The 15,963-nt window shown below is 41.3% G+C and overlaps 1 protein-coding gene across 1 annotated transcript; it reads left to right on the top strand.

Annotated features, from left to right (window-relative positions):
- Window positions 1–252: 252 nt before the first annotated feature.
- Window positions 253–15,212, top strand: COIL (coilin). The gene is made up of 7 exons (XM_004685009.2): window positions 253–502; window positions 5,375–6,485; window positions 6,602–6,688; window positions 7,131–7,178; window positions 10,049–10,118; window positions 11,843–11,931; window positions 14,279–15,212. Exons 1-7 carry the CDS (start codon window positions 258–260, stop codon window positions 14,363–14,365), a joined length of 1,737 nt encoding a protein of 578 aa, XP_004685066.1. The 5' UTR covers window positions 253–257; the 3' UTR covers window positions 14,366–15,212.
- The last annotated feature ends 751 nt before the right edge of the window (window positions 15,213–15,963 follow it).

Genomic DNA, 15,963 nt, shown 5'->3' with positions numbered 1-15,963 from the left:
TTTGGAAATTATTTTACACATATGAGCAGATATCTTAGATGAGCGCTATTTAGAAGCTGTCCAAATTCCGACTCTACGTAGTGATCATTAATCTTAAAATCACTGTAATCTTATCAATTCTCGCCACCCTCGAGGCCTGTGGCAGCCACATCCCACCACTAGGTGGCGCACGCTCGCAGTCCCAGGGGGCGCGCCGCCCGAGCACACCTCCCGGGAGCATTGTGGTACCTCTCGGCTTCCGTTGGCCGACGAGCAAGATGGCAGCCTCCGAAACGGTTAGGCTACGGCTTCAATTTGATTACCCGCCGCCAGCCACCCCCAACTGCACGTCCTTCTGGCTTCTAGTCGACTTGACCAGATGCCGAGTAGTCACGGATCTCATTAGTCTCATCCGTCAGCGCTTCGGCTACAGTTCTGGGGCCCTCTTGGGTCTCTACTTGGAGGGGGGACTCTTGCCCCCGGCTGAGAGCGCGCGCCTGGTGCGAGACAACGACTGCCTCAGGTGTGCTCTGGGCGGGGGTCGGGGGACGGGGGACGGGGTGGCGGTTTGGAGGTGAGCGCCGGGCCGGCTGGGACGCGCTTGCGCACGCCCGGGGCTCCCCAGGCCTTAGGAGCCCGCTGGCGTGCGGGGCGTCGGGGCAAGGGATGCGGTTGGAGCAGGCTAGTAAAACTGCCTCTGTGAACCCGGGAAGCTGAAAGGCTTAGTTCGGTGGGGAGCTCAGGAATCGGCATTACAAAGGGCTGCTTTCCTCGGCGTGAGAGCTCTGCAGGGCTTGGAAAAGCCCTGATGTTTAGGCGGGACCGGTTTTCCAGTCAGCCTGGACTGGGAAGCTCTCACTTGGCTTAGGCACTGCATGGCCGTGAAGTGGACATGCCTGAGACCCAGCCTTCCCCTGACAACTCTCAGGGTCAGGCGCAGGACACCCCAGTTAACTGAGAGGAATTATATTTTCTTTAAAACGTGCAACTTGTCCTGTGATATCAAGAGATTTATAGTGTCTGACCTGGGACTTTGGGGGTTCACTACGTTGGACACCTTTTGGTTTATAAATTAGGCAACACAAAATCGTTTTGAATATGCTTTTGTAAATTGAAAATGCTGATGCTTGAGTTTTAAGCAATTGTCGAGTGAAATGCCACAGTGTGATTGGCTCATCCACAGATCCATTGTTATCTGAATGGGTAATATGATGTCTGGGGCAGCACTAGAAAGAATAGTCCTGGTGCAAGCTCCTCTGTAAGGCAGGGATATTGTAGATACCTGATGCAGTACATGCTGTGTTCCAGTGTCTTATAGACAACAATAACTAAACAGTAAACCATGCAACCATTTTCAAAGTTTGATGGAAAGTTTACTCTTAATTCTTCATCTCATAATTGAAACTGTATGGTAGAAAACATATTGCTCAATAGTGTCAGGAAACAATCTGATATTTTGGGCGTTCCCCAGTAATTCTTAGATTCACAGAGTGCCAAGCCAACTTTTGTCAGTATAGGAATTATTAGACACTGAGGTCCACAGATGTTGTTAAATGTTATTCCACAAATGGAATAAGAATGACATTTTTTTATCATTGAAATCATTGATATCTCAGTTTTATTTCACTATATGATATCAGTAGCTCTTATTTGATTTATATGTGCTTTGTATATTTATGTAATCTGAAGGATAAGTGAGGATTTTTTTCATCTGCCACAGTATTACTTACTATACCTAAAAAGTTTTAAGGGGTCCTCCCTGGTTGCCTAGGGCTTAAGGCGCAGTACTACCACTGTTGAGGCTTGAGTTCGATCCATTGTGCCAGGGAGCTGACCTGCATAAGCAGATCTACTGAAATACTACTAAGGGGAGCAGCAGACCTCTCCTGTCTCACCTGCTGCTCCCCTCAGCAGTGTATTTCAGTAGATCCGCTTATTCTGCTCTCCACTCTGTCTCTGGTGAATCCTGTACCCCCCCCACACACACACACATCTGGCCTACACCCCAGTTTTTCTATGCATAAATAAATCTTTAAAATAAAAAGTTTTAAGGATATATCTTATTCGCCAATTGTACTTTTCTCTTTTTCCCTGGTCACTACAACAACTTGATCAAATACATAGCTAGTTTGTGTTAATGATCTAACAGGTCACTTATCTTACTGCTCAGAAAGCCAGACTCTGACCCTGAGATTGTTTCCAAAAGGGAAGTTTTTTATTAGCAAATGGTGCTGTATTGGGAGAATGGCAGAGTTGGTGCTGAGTGGCAGTAAAGGAAGATTATATAGGAAAGCAAGGAGTACAGGGACTTGTGTACATGGGAAGGTTTCTTCATTCTCAGGTCTAGGAGGTTACTGGGCAGTTAGCCATGGGATCACTGTTGGAGACCAGCTCTTTTGAGGTGTCTGGAGGCAACACAGGCAGGACTAAGATGGGAAGGTGTCGGCGAGCAGAGATTCCAAAAGGGGAGACAGGAGCAGGTGCGAGGAAGACACTGGAGTCAGGATTGGGTGCAAGACTTCCTGCCATTCTTTCAGCAGGTCTTTATTTATACTGTGTAGCAAGTAGTTAATTGTAATAATGCATAGGGTGAGATAACACCATAATCCATTCTCAAGGACAAGGGGAAAAAAGCATTCTTCTTTTAAGAATTTATGGTATGCTAGATTATACGTTTTTGTGATAGTTATCATGTATACAGGTGTCTAGTTATCACTCAAAGGAAGAGGGGTCTGGGAAAGGGTGAGCTTGTTAGCAAATGGTTGTTAGAGGTCTTGGGATAGTAATAAATTGTGTTAGCAGTGTTATCAGTGATTGTCTAAAGAAAAGCTAATGGCTAATTTAAGGCTAGCAGAGAGTAGTTAGTGCTTGTTTTATAAAGGAGTAAATTAAGAGAAAGTTGTGTATCAAACAACACCTGTGTAGTCAAGGTTAAAATTTGTCCATGAGTCCTTATGCCCTGGGAGCCTTATCTGAAGTTTATTTTTTGATTCAAAGAAACCAAGGAAGCTTCCCAGGAGTTTTTATGCCCTGGGGTCTTATCTCTCCTGGGGCTTTTGTCTCAGAAAACAGAGGAATTTCTCACCCTGGGGCAGCTTGCCTGAACCAGGCAGCAGCCTTTTGCGGCTAAGACAATCCCGTTGTAAACTGATGGCTGCTCAAAATATTTTGATATTATGATTATACAAAAAAGGGAGGTCATAACATAAGTTAGCAATGGAAAGTCTGATTTTTCAGAGCTTTTCCCAATCTACCCTGAATCTGTCAGACGATAGACGTTGCATAGCTTGTGTCAGATCACTCACTGATGATGTTCCTGGAATAGTTGCTCTCTTCTTTATTATCAGTTTAGCACTCATGTTTGATGTTATCCTCATGCCCAGAAGGAACAAAAATTGCTCAGTAAGGAACCCATTACAGTGCATAAAGCTACGCTGCTAAATTAAAGGTTAAAAGCAAGACACATTGGGCCTCCCTGATGGCACAAAGAGTTAAAGACACAATGCTATCAAGCTAGCCGTATGAGTGCCATCCCCTGCCAGTGAGCTGACCCACATGGCACAGCAGACCTCTCCTGTCCTGCCCTCTGCTTCCCTCAGCAGTATAAATCAGTCACTTTGTCTGTTCTGCTCCCTACTGTCTCTGGTGAATCCTCTCTCACACACACACCATGCATCTCGTACTTCTGGCCTACAACCCAGTTCTTGAGTGCATAAATAAGTCTTAAGAAAAAAAAAAGCAAGGGGACATTTCATGGTCCTTAGTGCCAGCCTAATCATAGATATAAAGGTATTGAAAGTAAGAGATGTGTTCTCAGTGGCATATTTGATACACCCACCATATGTTTGACATTGAGGACACTCAATTTTCTATACATATTAGAATTCTGCATGTATTAGAATTCATCATTGCTAGTTTATGGAGTAACAGAATTCCTCTCTTGTAGTGAAGTAATTTTTGATGGAGTGGCTTAGGTTTTCCAGAGAAACAGAACCAAGAGGAGATATAGATAGGAGACTTATTATAAGGAATTTGTTCATGAGATTATGGAGACTGCCCCAAGATCCGCCACTGGCAAACTAAAGACACAGGAGAGTAGATGGTATAATTGTCTAGTTTAAAGGTTTAAGAACCAGTAGAGTTAGTAATGTAAGTTCTAGTGTTAGTCTGAGCCCCAGCTTAAAGATAGGCAGAGTGAATTCTCCCTAGCTTTTGCCTTTAGTTCTAATCAGGTCTTCAGTGGATTGGGTAAGACTCACCCACTTGGTGAATAGGAGTCTGATTTACTCTGACAATTCAAATGTCAGTCACATCCTAAAGCACCCACACAGATACACTCATAATAATGTTTAACCAAATGTCTGGGTGCTTCAGGGCCCACTCAAGCTGACACATAAAATTAACAATCACAAATATCATGGGCTTTCACAGTGTCTATCTCTAGAGTAAATTATTAGACATTTTCCTAAATTTACAAAAAATAAAAATAAAATCTGGGGCCCTTCCTGGTGGCACAGTGGGTTGAAGCGTAGCACTATGAAGTTACTGCAGCTACTGCAGCCAAGTTCAAGTCCTAGCCAGGGAGGTGACCCACATAGCACAGCAGACCTCTCCTGACCAGTCCACTGCCCCCCTCAGCAGTGCATTTCAGTACATCTGCCTGTTCTGTTCCCCGCTCTGTCACTGGTAAAATCTCTCACCACCCCCATACCCCCTCCCCACACACACACACATCTCTGGTCTGTATATACAAGCCCAGTTCTTGTATGCAGAAATAAATTTTAAAAATTTTTTTAAATCTGATTTTTGAAAAAGGAGCCTATATTTAAAAACAAAAGTGGGCATAGGCAATATAATGTAGCAGAAAGATTATGAACTTTGAAGTTAGATAAACTGAGACTTGAATTCTAGTTTTGTTCATTAGCTGTGATCTTGGACAGGCTATTTGTCTGAACTCTTTAAGTTTGTAATGTTATAAAATGAATAATAAACTTTGCACAGGAGCAGTATCATAGCCAGTAAGATTTAGCCAAGGTGCAGTATTGCTATTTGCAAACTTTTCTCAATATCCCACCATGAAGACTTGAAATACAGTTGACAGTTTTTGACAGTCTCTACAAAAACAAATGAGAAAGAAAATAAATCTTATGGTTGTGTTTAGCTTAGCAAAAGCATACAGAAAATGTTTGGGGTGCAGTATATAATAAATCTAGTCATTTGAAAGGTGACTAACTCAGACTATTTAGGGTATGTTGTCAAAAAGAGTCATTTTTCTTTGAGTGATTTGACATTTTTAACTGGTGGCAATGAGAGTAGAGTCTCCTCGGTGTGTAAGGACATCCTAGAGACATGCTTACTAGTTACTCACTAGTTTTCTTTCTCATTCTTTTGGTAGAGTTAAGTTAGAAGAGCGAGGAGTTGCTGAGAGTCCTGCAGTCATCAGTAATGGTGATGGTACTCCTTTGTTACCCAGAAAAGCAAAGAAGCGGGCATTTAAGTTGGAGGAGGATGAAGAAACTGAACTAACTTACATAAATTCAAAGAAGCACTGGAAGAGGCAAGATAGCTGTAACAATGAGAAAACCTTGGATCTAGAACTCAAATCCGTCTCAGATCAGAGTGTGAGGAAAAAAAGCAAGCGGAAAAAAAAAGCCACATGTGGGATAGTAGATGAGGATGAAGAAGAGACCAAAAGAAGAACACCAAAGAAAAAGGAGAAGAGTGAATATAAAAAAAGGGCAAAGAATCCCAAGTCATCTAAAGCCCAGACAGCAAGAGAATGGACCATCCAGAACTATAATCCTCCAAAAGGTACTCCTGTCAGAAACAACCTTGTTAAAGCCAAGAGGAAAGGTGGAGTGGGAGGGTGTGCGAAAAGCAGTCCCAGCTCCTCCTCAGAGTCTGAGTCTTACAATGAATCAACCAGTGATGGTCTCAGCAATGTCACCTTGGAGGTCACAAATTCCTCAGAGAAAATACCAACCGAGTCATCAAAGGAAGGACCTGCTGGGAAAAACACAAGCACAAACAAAATGGCTACAAAAGCTGGCTTTAACTCTGTCCCCACCAAGGGCAAGATAACCCGAGCATCATCTTCTAGCTCAGACTCGAGTTCAGAGTCAGATGACCAATGCATAATGTCAAAGAGCAGCCTGGAGTGTGCAGCAGGTTTCTTGAACTCAGTAGGCCTCTTTCCAGGAAGAGGTTGCCCAGATTCAGGGCCATCATTGCAGACTCCAGATGTGACTGGGTGGAAGTACTCAGATGCAAACGGTGGCAGACAGGCTTCTGGCCCGCCTCCCAATGTGACTCTCCCCACCAGTCTAGGACGAGGGTGGGGGAGGGGAGAGGACTTACTTTCTTGGAAGGGGGCTAGGGGTCGGGGCACTCGGGGCAGAGGTCGAGGACGAGGACATGCTGTTGCCAATATTTTAAATAAAAATAGTGAATTTCAGAAGCAGCAGCAATTGAATGAAATGTTAACAAACTCATCTACTATTATACAGGTAAGTATTCATCTATTATGAGTTTCCCTCTCCTCTCCCCATGTGAGATGTCTGGAGTTGACATCATGAGTTCACCTTCTCTCCAGCGTCAAGTCTTATGACAATCTGTTTTACAGAATCCAGTGGAGACACCCAAAAAGGACTACAGTCTGTTACCGCTGTTGGCGGCCGCCCCTCAAGTTGGCGAAAAGATTGCTTTTAAGGTATATTGTATTATTATTTTTTTAGTAACAGTTTATTTTTTAAGGTATATTTTAAAGAACAACAGTTACAACAAGAAGGGCTCTTCCTCTCCAAATAAACCTCCTCGTTAGCAGGTCAGGTTAATCTGTCTATGAAAACCCTTCTGGATCATTTTCTTTGGTGTTTTCGTGCCTTGTTTATGGCAAGTCCCAGTAGTAGTTTTCTGTATGAATAAAAATGACTTAGTCTGGTGTGTGGATCACAGCAAGTACACAAATAAAAGGAGTCATGTCTGTCACCCAAGCCCTCAAAGAAAGCCTTCCCGTGGGGCCCTTGTTTTGTCGCAGGATCATGGTAGCACTCCCACAGTTGGTGAGTGGACACCCCTCGCCCTTTTCTTGGGCATCAGGGACAGAAGTCACAGGGCTCATGTGTGTTTTGAGCTTTTTCTTCTTCTTTTAGCTTTTGGAGTTAACATCCGATTATTCTCCAGATGTCTCAGAATATAAGGTAAGGCCATTTATATAAAGTAATTGTTTGTATATTAAAGAAACTAAAGTCACATGTAATACTGCTAATGTGAATGTAGTGTTTTTCAGTAAATGTGTCATAGAGTAGACTGAATTTTTTAATCGTATCACTGTGAGATAACCCAGTGTTGTTTACCTTACACTTGGGAAGAATATAGAATGAAAATAATGAATTCAACTTTTTTTAGTTATATTTTTCCTACTCAGCTTAGATACACATGTTTGAGCATCCCTTCCTGTGATGTTAAAACTGTGAAAGGTGATATAAATAGCTCTTCACAAAATTATTTAATGACATATCATAAAAATCTATGTATTTATGAATCTCTATGGGTTTTGGCCTAATATGGTCTCTTTTACATTGTCAGTTAACCATAAGTGATTCACAGTCATTGGAACTGACTCACGTATAGCCATATAAGTATGCGACTTTGCTCATTTCTATCTGTATGTGACTTTATATTGGCATTTGAGTTTATCATAACTCAGTAAGAGCTTGACTCAGTAGGATTACAGAATTACATGTTTTCTTCCCTTTTCACTGATTTAAAATTTTATTGAAAATCTTGTTAAAATGCACTTAAAAATTTTATTTATACATTTAAGAACTGGAGTACAGGCCAGAGTTGTAGTGGGGGGCGGTGAGAGGAGTCACTGGAGACAGATTGGCAGCAGAATTGGTAGAGGTACTGACATACACTGCTGAGGGGAGCAGCGGGCGGGTCAAGAGAGGTCTCCCGTGCCATGTGGATCGCTTCTGGGGCCAGAGATCAAATTCAAGTTGCAGTGGCTTCAGATAGCTTCATAGTGTTATGTTTTAACCTGGTAAGCCACCAGGGAGGGCCCCAAAATGCACTTATTATTTTGATATAATATACAGAATATAAATATTTTTAAAAAGATTTATTTTTATTTTTATTATGCATATAAGAACTGGGTGTAGAGAAGTACTGGGTGTGAGAGGATTTACCAGAGACAGAGTATGAAGCAGAACAGGTGCATCGACTGAAATACACTGCTGAAGGGAGCAGCGGGGAGACAGGAGAGGTCTGCTGCTCCATGTGGGTTAACTCATGCTGCAGTGGCTGGCAATAACTTGATAATGCTGAGACTTAACACCTTGTACCACCAGAAAGTGGTGGTACTTAAGTCCATTTTTTTTTTTTTTTAAGATTTATTTATTTGCACATACGGAACTAGGGTACAGGCCAGAGACTCAGGGGTGGTGAAAGACTTCATCAGACAGAGTGGGGAGCAGAACAGGCAGATCGATGAAGTACACTGCTGAGGGGAGCAGCGGGCAGGTCAGGAGAGGTCTGCCACACCATGTGGTCTCCTCTGGGGCAGGCGGGAATCGAACTCATGCGGAAGTGGTTTCAGCTTCTTAGTACAGTGCTTTAACCCGCTGCGCCACCAGGGAGGGCCACTTAAGTCCATTTTTTAAGTTAATAGTTGGCAATGTTAACACAGTTGTATAGATAAAATATGTGGAGATTTGATTTAATCTTGAGTTGTCACCTGAGAAGTCTTTTAAAGTCTTGCTAAGAAGCTTTCCTCAAAAGCACACTAGAAGAATCATTCATGAAGGGATTTAGTAGGTTATATAATTTACCATCTAAATCATACTTCTAAATGAAGTATGTAGCAAGGAAATGTAGCCACACTTGTCTTAGGCAAACCAGAATGCTTTTCACACAATCATAGATAATTAATTTTGTTATATATGAAAGAATGGAGATAAGTATAAAATGTCCCACAGCCTCTAGAGATTGTGATTCTAGATGATACTGGCTTTTTAAATGTATACTAAATGAATGTCGTTGGCCTCCCTTGCAGCGAAGCAGTGTATTTCAATAGATCCTCCTGTTTCATTCCCCTCTCTGTCTCTGGTGAATCCTCTCATTCATCGCACTTCTGGCCTACACCCCAGTTCTTGTATGCATTAAAAAAAAGTAAACAGATGTTGTTCATCATATTACCATGGAAGGAGACAGAATGGGGAGCAGCCCAGACAGACCTACTGAAACACACTGCTGAGGGGAGCAGCTGGCCCAGAACGGAGAGGTGTCTGCCGATAATTTGATAGCTTGATAGTGGTGTTTCTTTAACCTGTGTACCACCAGAGACCTCCCCCCCCAAGGATTATTACTTATATTTCTCAAGAGGGGAGGAATGCCATGCCATGCAGGGTGGTAGAGTAAAGCACCCAGGAGGCAGAAGCAAAAGTGAGAGGAAAGTCTCAAGCTCTCTCTGGTGGCGCAGCTGGTTAAAGCACAGCACTATGAAGCTATCCGCAGCCACTGCAGCACAAATTCGATCCCTGGCCAGGGGGGTGCCCACCTGGTGCAGCAGACCTCTCCTGTCTTGCCTACTGCTCCCCTCAGCAGTGTATTTCAGCATATCTGCCTGTTCTGTTCCCCACTCTTTGGTGAATCCTCTCACCCTTACACCTCTGGCCTGTATCCCAGTTCTGTGTGCATAAACAAATCTTTAAAAGAAAGCAAGCAAGCCTCGGCTGGAACCTTTATTGGTGATTCCATGAGATAGGCATGGTTGAGTTGGGGAAGTAGCTTGGGACTGGTCAGTTTGAATATGTAGCTGACTTTGGGGGTATATTAGCCGTCCTTAATTATATGGCCCCTGACACGGGTGACTTGGACTGGTAGAAATTTTAACTTGGGATTTGGGAGCTTTATTTCCATTCTGTGTTGATTTACTTATTTTTAAGATTGAGACAAAATTTACATAATGTAAAATTCACCATTTTAACTATATTAGTGTACAATTCAGTGGTTTTAGTGTATTATATTTTACGTGTTGGATTTTGATTTGCACTTTTATTTTTAAAAGGAAGGAAAAATATTAAGTCACAATCCAGAGACCCAGCAACTAGATATAGAAATTCTTTCATCCTTGCCTGGTGAGTCTTCTTGGAAAGAATTTGAAAATTTAGGCTCTTCCTATCTCTTTTAATTTCTAACTAGCTCTTACACACAGTAGCTGTTCTCTTCGTTGGTCACTGTAATTAACTAGCACTCTCCACCACCTCTGTCTGCATAGAGCACCCACAGGGCTGGAGTTCCCACTGGTGACGCTGCATGTCTGCTAGGAGTTACTGAGTCTGTTCCCAAGGCCCTTTGATAGCTGCTCTTATCAGAGTAGTTACATAATTTCATAAGAACTATATAAACTAACGAAAATTGACTGCAAAAGGATTATCTCTGAAACCTAAGTTGAATGCTATCTCAGGAGTGTTACTGAAAAATTACTGTTGAAGTAGGTGGTTAGCTATAAAAGAGTGGGAGTAATTCAGCAGAAATCTAGGAAGAGTCTACACTTAGATTGCCATACTAGCTTTTGTGCTCTTGCTTTAAGAAAAACTCTCAAAACTGGAAATTGCAGACAATAACTTAGGGATATGGTTTAATATAACATTGGTTCAGCTCTTTTTCAAGAGGCAAATGAACCTATTTGTGTGTTGTCAGAATAGAATGTCTAAGGTATATGTTCACTCTCACACATTACTTTAAATGTTTCCCTGCTTAAGCCCTAACTCACCTTTGTTGGTTCTGAAAATATGGAATAAGAGGGCTTTTATTATCTATGACTCTACTTGGAGTCCCAGGCCAGAAAGTAAGACAAGTTAAAGTCCCTTTTCTTTAGCTTTCTAAGGCAATGAATTATTTTCTGTTATATTTAAATAAAGTAGTGAGAAACGAGACAAAATTTGAGTACACAGAAATTTATCAAATGGATTTTTCATCAAAGTCCCTTTTAGATTAGATATTACCTTGGTTATCTAATTTTCAATTGAAAAAATACCCCTTCTTAGGAATGGTAAACAGAGAAGCTGATGGCCAAATTTCAGAATCATAGCCTGATCCCTGTTGCCAGTTGATTGACAATGGTAACATCCAACTAGAACTTTTCTTTGGGGAACCAAGAAATAGCCTTCTATGTTTACTAATAGAAGTACAGGTAGTTCTTGCTTTGCATGATTTTGACATCCAGGAACTCCAGTTAAGCATGATTTAGTTTAAAAAACACTAGCCTCCCAAATCATGCTAGCTGTGAGTAATCACATAAGCATTGTTGGCTCTTCAGTTCACAGGTCACTATGTAAATAACAGATATCTATCATGTTCAGTGACCAGTCACATCACTTCCTTCAAAGTCTCTTGCTGATTGGTCACTGGTCATCTGTTACTCCATTTCCATACAACAGCAAAAGTATTGTCTCTCAGTGATAAATCCACATGACAATTTACAGAAATGAATAACTAAATTAGGGAACTAGCTCACAAAGGTGAAAACACAGCAAAAATATAAAGTTGAAATGTTGAGGTAACATCCCAATTTCATTGAAGAGAAGTTATAGAAGAACTAGCTAAGCACTGGGATGTTGGCACTGAAGTTTATGTGAACTGAGTGACCCAAAGTGAGGAAGGTGGTTGTGTCTATAGTGATGAAACTCCCTAGAGTGACAGCCTGTCACTGAGCACTCCATGGTTTTGTGTGTGTGTCCAGCTTCTACATCATTGGGCAATTTATGGCTGTTTTCTGATGATATAAATCCTCTCTTGAGCAATATTTTCACTGTTGAGAAATGACCTATTGTCTCTTCTCCCTACCATCTGGTTGCAGCCATGAAAGAGCCTGGGAAATTTGACTTGGTTTATCACAACGAAAATGGAGCTGAGATAGTGGAGTATGCTGTGACACAGGAGAAGAAGGTAGGCATGATGTTCTTGTTCTCCATTCTAGACCACCACCAGTTACTGGTGGTCTGGAAGGTGACATTATTAACTTCCTAAACTTCCTGTGTTGAACACTCTAGCCCCAGGGAACTCTGGCTTGCCTACAGGGTGGCCAAACAGTGCCGAATACCGAGTTAGGGTGCCATCTTGAACCTCAGGAGCTACATAATGAGAGAATAGAAATCATTTTGTAAGCATTTGAGTAGAAAAGGATATTTTAAAAACTTTTATTGCTGTATTTGTTCAGACAAATACACATCATTGTAGAGCTTGAACAGTTTTTACAAATAAACATACAAATGTAGCCAGCTACCAGATTAAGAAATAGAACGTTAACAGTTTCCCTGAAAATCTCTGTTGTTTCTCCTTGCCACTGTTGTGCCCCAAAAGTTACAATTCTGACTTATAACAGTGATAAAGAATAACACAAAATAATTCTGTCTTTTGACTTTAAACCCTTAAGCTGCCACTTTTAGGAACTGGCCCTGGAATAACGTGTGAACTCCAAAGGCCACTCACAGGCAGATTTTTTTCTGTGGGTGGGGTTCTGCATTCTCTGGTTCAGCTGTCCTGGATATCAGCTGACCTGATCTGGGTGTGGAACCTTTGTGTACGGAGGTCCAGCTCTACGTCATACTGAGAATTCGTGCTGGGCAGGTGCTTTGAAATCTTGCGTTTGGCCAGGGTCAGCTGTCAAGGGGTTAGAGCATTATAGGCAGCCAGACTTCTGGAGCTGTTGCCAGTGACCAGCTTTTTCTATGCTAGCAGTAAGGCAAATAGAGTTTATACATAAGAAAATGCTTTCTCTTAATTTGCTTCTATTTGAAATGTTATAAATACTATTCTTTAAGTTTCAGTATTGCAAACTCACATTTTATCTAAGTATAAACTTGTAGAAATCCTAACCGACTGTTTTGCTTTTGTTTTGTCTTCAGGGTAAATTCAGGGTATACTTTTTTTTTTTTTTAAGAGGTCTGCTGCGCTATGTGGGTCACCTGCAGGACGGGAATCAAACTTGCGCTGAAGCGGCCTTGGCTTGTCTTAGCTTCACAGTGCAGCACTCCAACCTGCTGCACCGCCAAGGAAGGCCCAGATAACATTCTTAAGGATTTATTTCAAAACACTTTTTCAGAATCTGTAGAATGATTATCAGCTTTCGCCATCCCTTGTACTTCTTTATTTGAAGTATATACGGCCCATGTTTTTGTGGAAATGTGTTTTTTGAAACTGCATTGGAAAATTAAAACTTTGGAGTCCTGCCTGGTGGGACAACGAGTTAAAGCACAGCATTGCAAAGCTAGCCGCAGCCCCGTCAGCACTAGTTCTGTCCCCACCAGGGATATGACCCACATGGTGCAGCAGACCTCTCCTGTCTGGACTGCTGCTCCCCTCAGCAGTGTACTTAGTATATCTGCCAGTTCTGCTCCCACTCTGTCTCTAGTGAATCCTCTCACCACCCCTGTGCTTCTGGCCTGTACCCCAGTTCTGTATGTATAAATAAATAAAGCTTTTAAAAAAAAGGAAAATGAAAACTTTGGAGACTTTCCACCCTATGCCTTATTCAAGAAGCCTGGAGAGGAGTCTGTAATTACCTCTTTTTGACATTAGATGGCCCTCATTGCTCATCCACGTGACCAGTGAAAGCCTTTGCTGTTTTCTTGGTAAAATGGGAAATACCTACAATTTTTAGGCAGCTACAGAGCTTCATAAAGGGCGTCAGCAGTGAATTGAGCACTTTCTGGCCACATTTTTTCCCCCCATCCACAGGGCAAATGGACAGGTTTGCTTACTGAGCAAACCCTCTGAGCAAACCTGTCACCCAACCCACTCCCCATTACTCCCCATAATCCAAATCAGAGAAAGGTAGAATATGGTTTTTTTTTTTAGATTTATTTATGTATGCTCACAGAACTGGGTACAGGCCAGAGGTACAGAGGTGGTGAGAGGATTCACCAGAGACAGAGTGGGGAGCAGAACAGGCAGATTGATGAAGTACACTGCTGAGGGGAGCAGCAGGCAGGTCTGTCATGCCATGTGGGTCACCTCTGGGGCGGAGATCGAACGCAGCACTGAAGTGGTTTTGGCTCGCTTGCAGTGCTGCGCTTTAACAGATTGCACTACCAGGGAGGGCCTGAAATATGTTTAATAGAGTTTAGCTGCATTCTAGGTGAAAAAGGCTGCATTCTAAGTAAACTACTTGTACTCAGTTTTCTGGGATTCAAGTTATTCCAGGTCTTCAACTCTACTGCAGAAATGGACTGATTGGTTGATTTTTTTAACCAATATGAAGCCTCTAAATAGAATATTTTGTGTTTTTCCTTAGATTACTGTCTTTTGGAGAGATTTGATTGATCCGAGACTGATAATTGAATCTCCAAATACCAACACATCCAAGCTAGATCTTGCCTGACGGTCACCTTTCCACCTCATAGTTTGTAAATGTCTAGTGAAAGTGACTATCATCTGAACTTTTTTTTAAAAAAAAGAAAAATTGAAAGTTGTGTGCATTTACTTTCACTTTAATGCATAGAAAAAAGTCTACCTCATCATTTAAAATAACATGGGTGTGGTTTTTGTAGACTTTTTTTTTCTGTTTCATTTCTGTAACAATTTAAAACATGACATTCCCTACAGGCATTGTTATATGCCAATATGTGCAGTTTCTTCTCTTTTATTTTTCTTTGATCAAGTAGCCATCAGTAGGAGCTTATAATACCAAGTGCTGCATTCAAAAAATGCTGCGTATCTTGTCTCAGTAAGTTTTATTAAGTAACATTTTAACACATGACAGCATGTTACTTGACCCAATTTTTAATATTTAAGTTGTTCCACCAAATGTGGAATATCTTATAAATTCCAAGTATTTTATACTTGTAATTGTCAATAATTAACAAGTAGTTTGGTTTGCTGCAGGCGATGTTAATGAATCCTTTCACGTTTTGCCCAACTTTAAAACTAAGGATTCTCAGAGCCTTATGTAGAACAATGGAAATAAGACCTTGAGCCTGTGCCTCGGGAAGAATTGGTTTTCCAGTTCCAAGGTGAGAGGATTTACTCTGAGTTCAGACAGGGAATGTGTTATCTTGGGACAAAATCCTAAGCACCTGGCTAAGTACTGGAGGGAGAATCTTGAACAGAAACTTCTTTTTCTGTTATTATTCAACACAAAGCTAAAATGGCTGAATATATACTGTGAAAATTGCTTTCTTTTACAAAAGATCAGATCCTTCCTTCAGCTTTGCAAATTTTTAAATAAAGTCCTATTGAACTAAACCTTTCTTGCTGAGTCATTGTGTTTAATTGAATATTGCAAATCACTGATCTTACTATTTTTACAATAATGTGAGAGATTAAAATTTTCAGCACAAACTTTGCCTTGCCTGAAGAGTCTAGTGTTGCAAAATTTAGCCCAGCAGAATTTATTAGATCTGGGAGCTATTGGACCAATGATAACACTTTACATTTTTAATTTGCATTGATATATGTAAAAATGTGGATATATTGGTTTGTGGTAGGAAGTACTACTCCAGAAAAAGTGAGAGTAACATGAATGATGGAGTCTTAGCACTGAGGTTCTTATTTAGCACTTTTAGGGGTTGGACGACAGATTAAGATGACTAGTAAATGCCAGCAGCTACATGAAAAGATGCTTAACATCACTAGTCAGGGAAATACAATCAAAATTACAGTGAAATAGTAACTCAAACCTACTAGAACGGCTATTATCAAAAAGACAAGAAATAGTAACACCTGGCTTACATATGGAGAAAAACCAATGCCTTGTATAGTGCTGTGAGAATGTAAGTAGGTGTAGCTGCTATGGGAAACTGTACTGAGGGTCCTCAAAGGTAAAAATATGACCTTGCTAGCCCACTTCTAGGCCTTTACCTGAAGAAAGTGAAAACAGTAACTCAAAAAGAAAATGTCACTCTTATTTCATTAAAGTACTTATTTATGTGTAGTAGCCATGATATGGAAATAACCTAAGTAGCCATCCATGAATGAATG

This window comes from Condylura cristata, unplaced genomic scaffold, assembly GCF_000260355.1.
Source record: "Condylura cristata isolate star-nosed mole 26May11 unplaced genomic scaffold, ConCri1.0 scaffold00017, whole genome shotgun sequence".
Lineage (NCBI taxonomy): Eukaryota > Metazoa > Chordata > Mammalia > Eulipotyphla > Talpidae > Condylura > Condylura cristata.
This window is presented reverse-complemented; position numbering and strand designations above follow the sequence as displayed.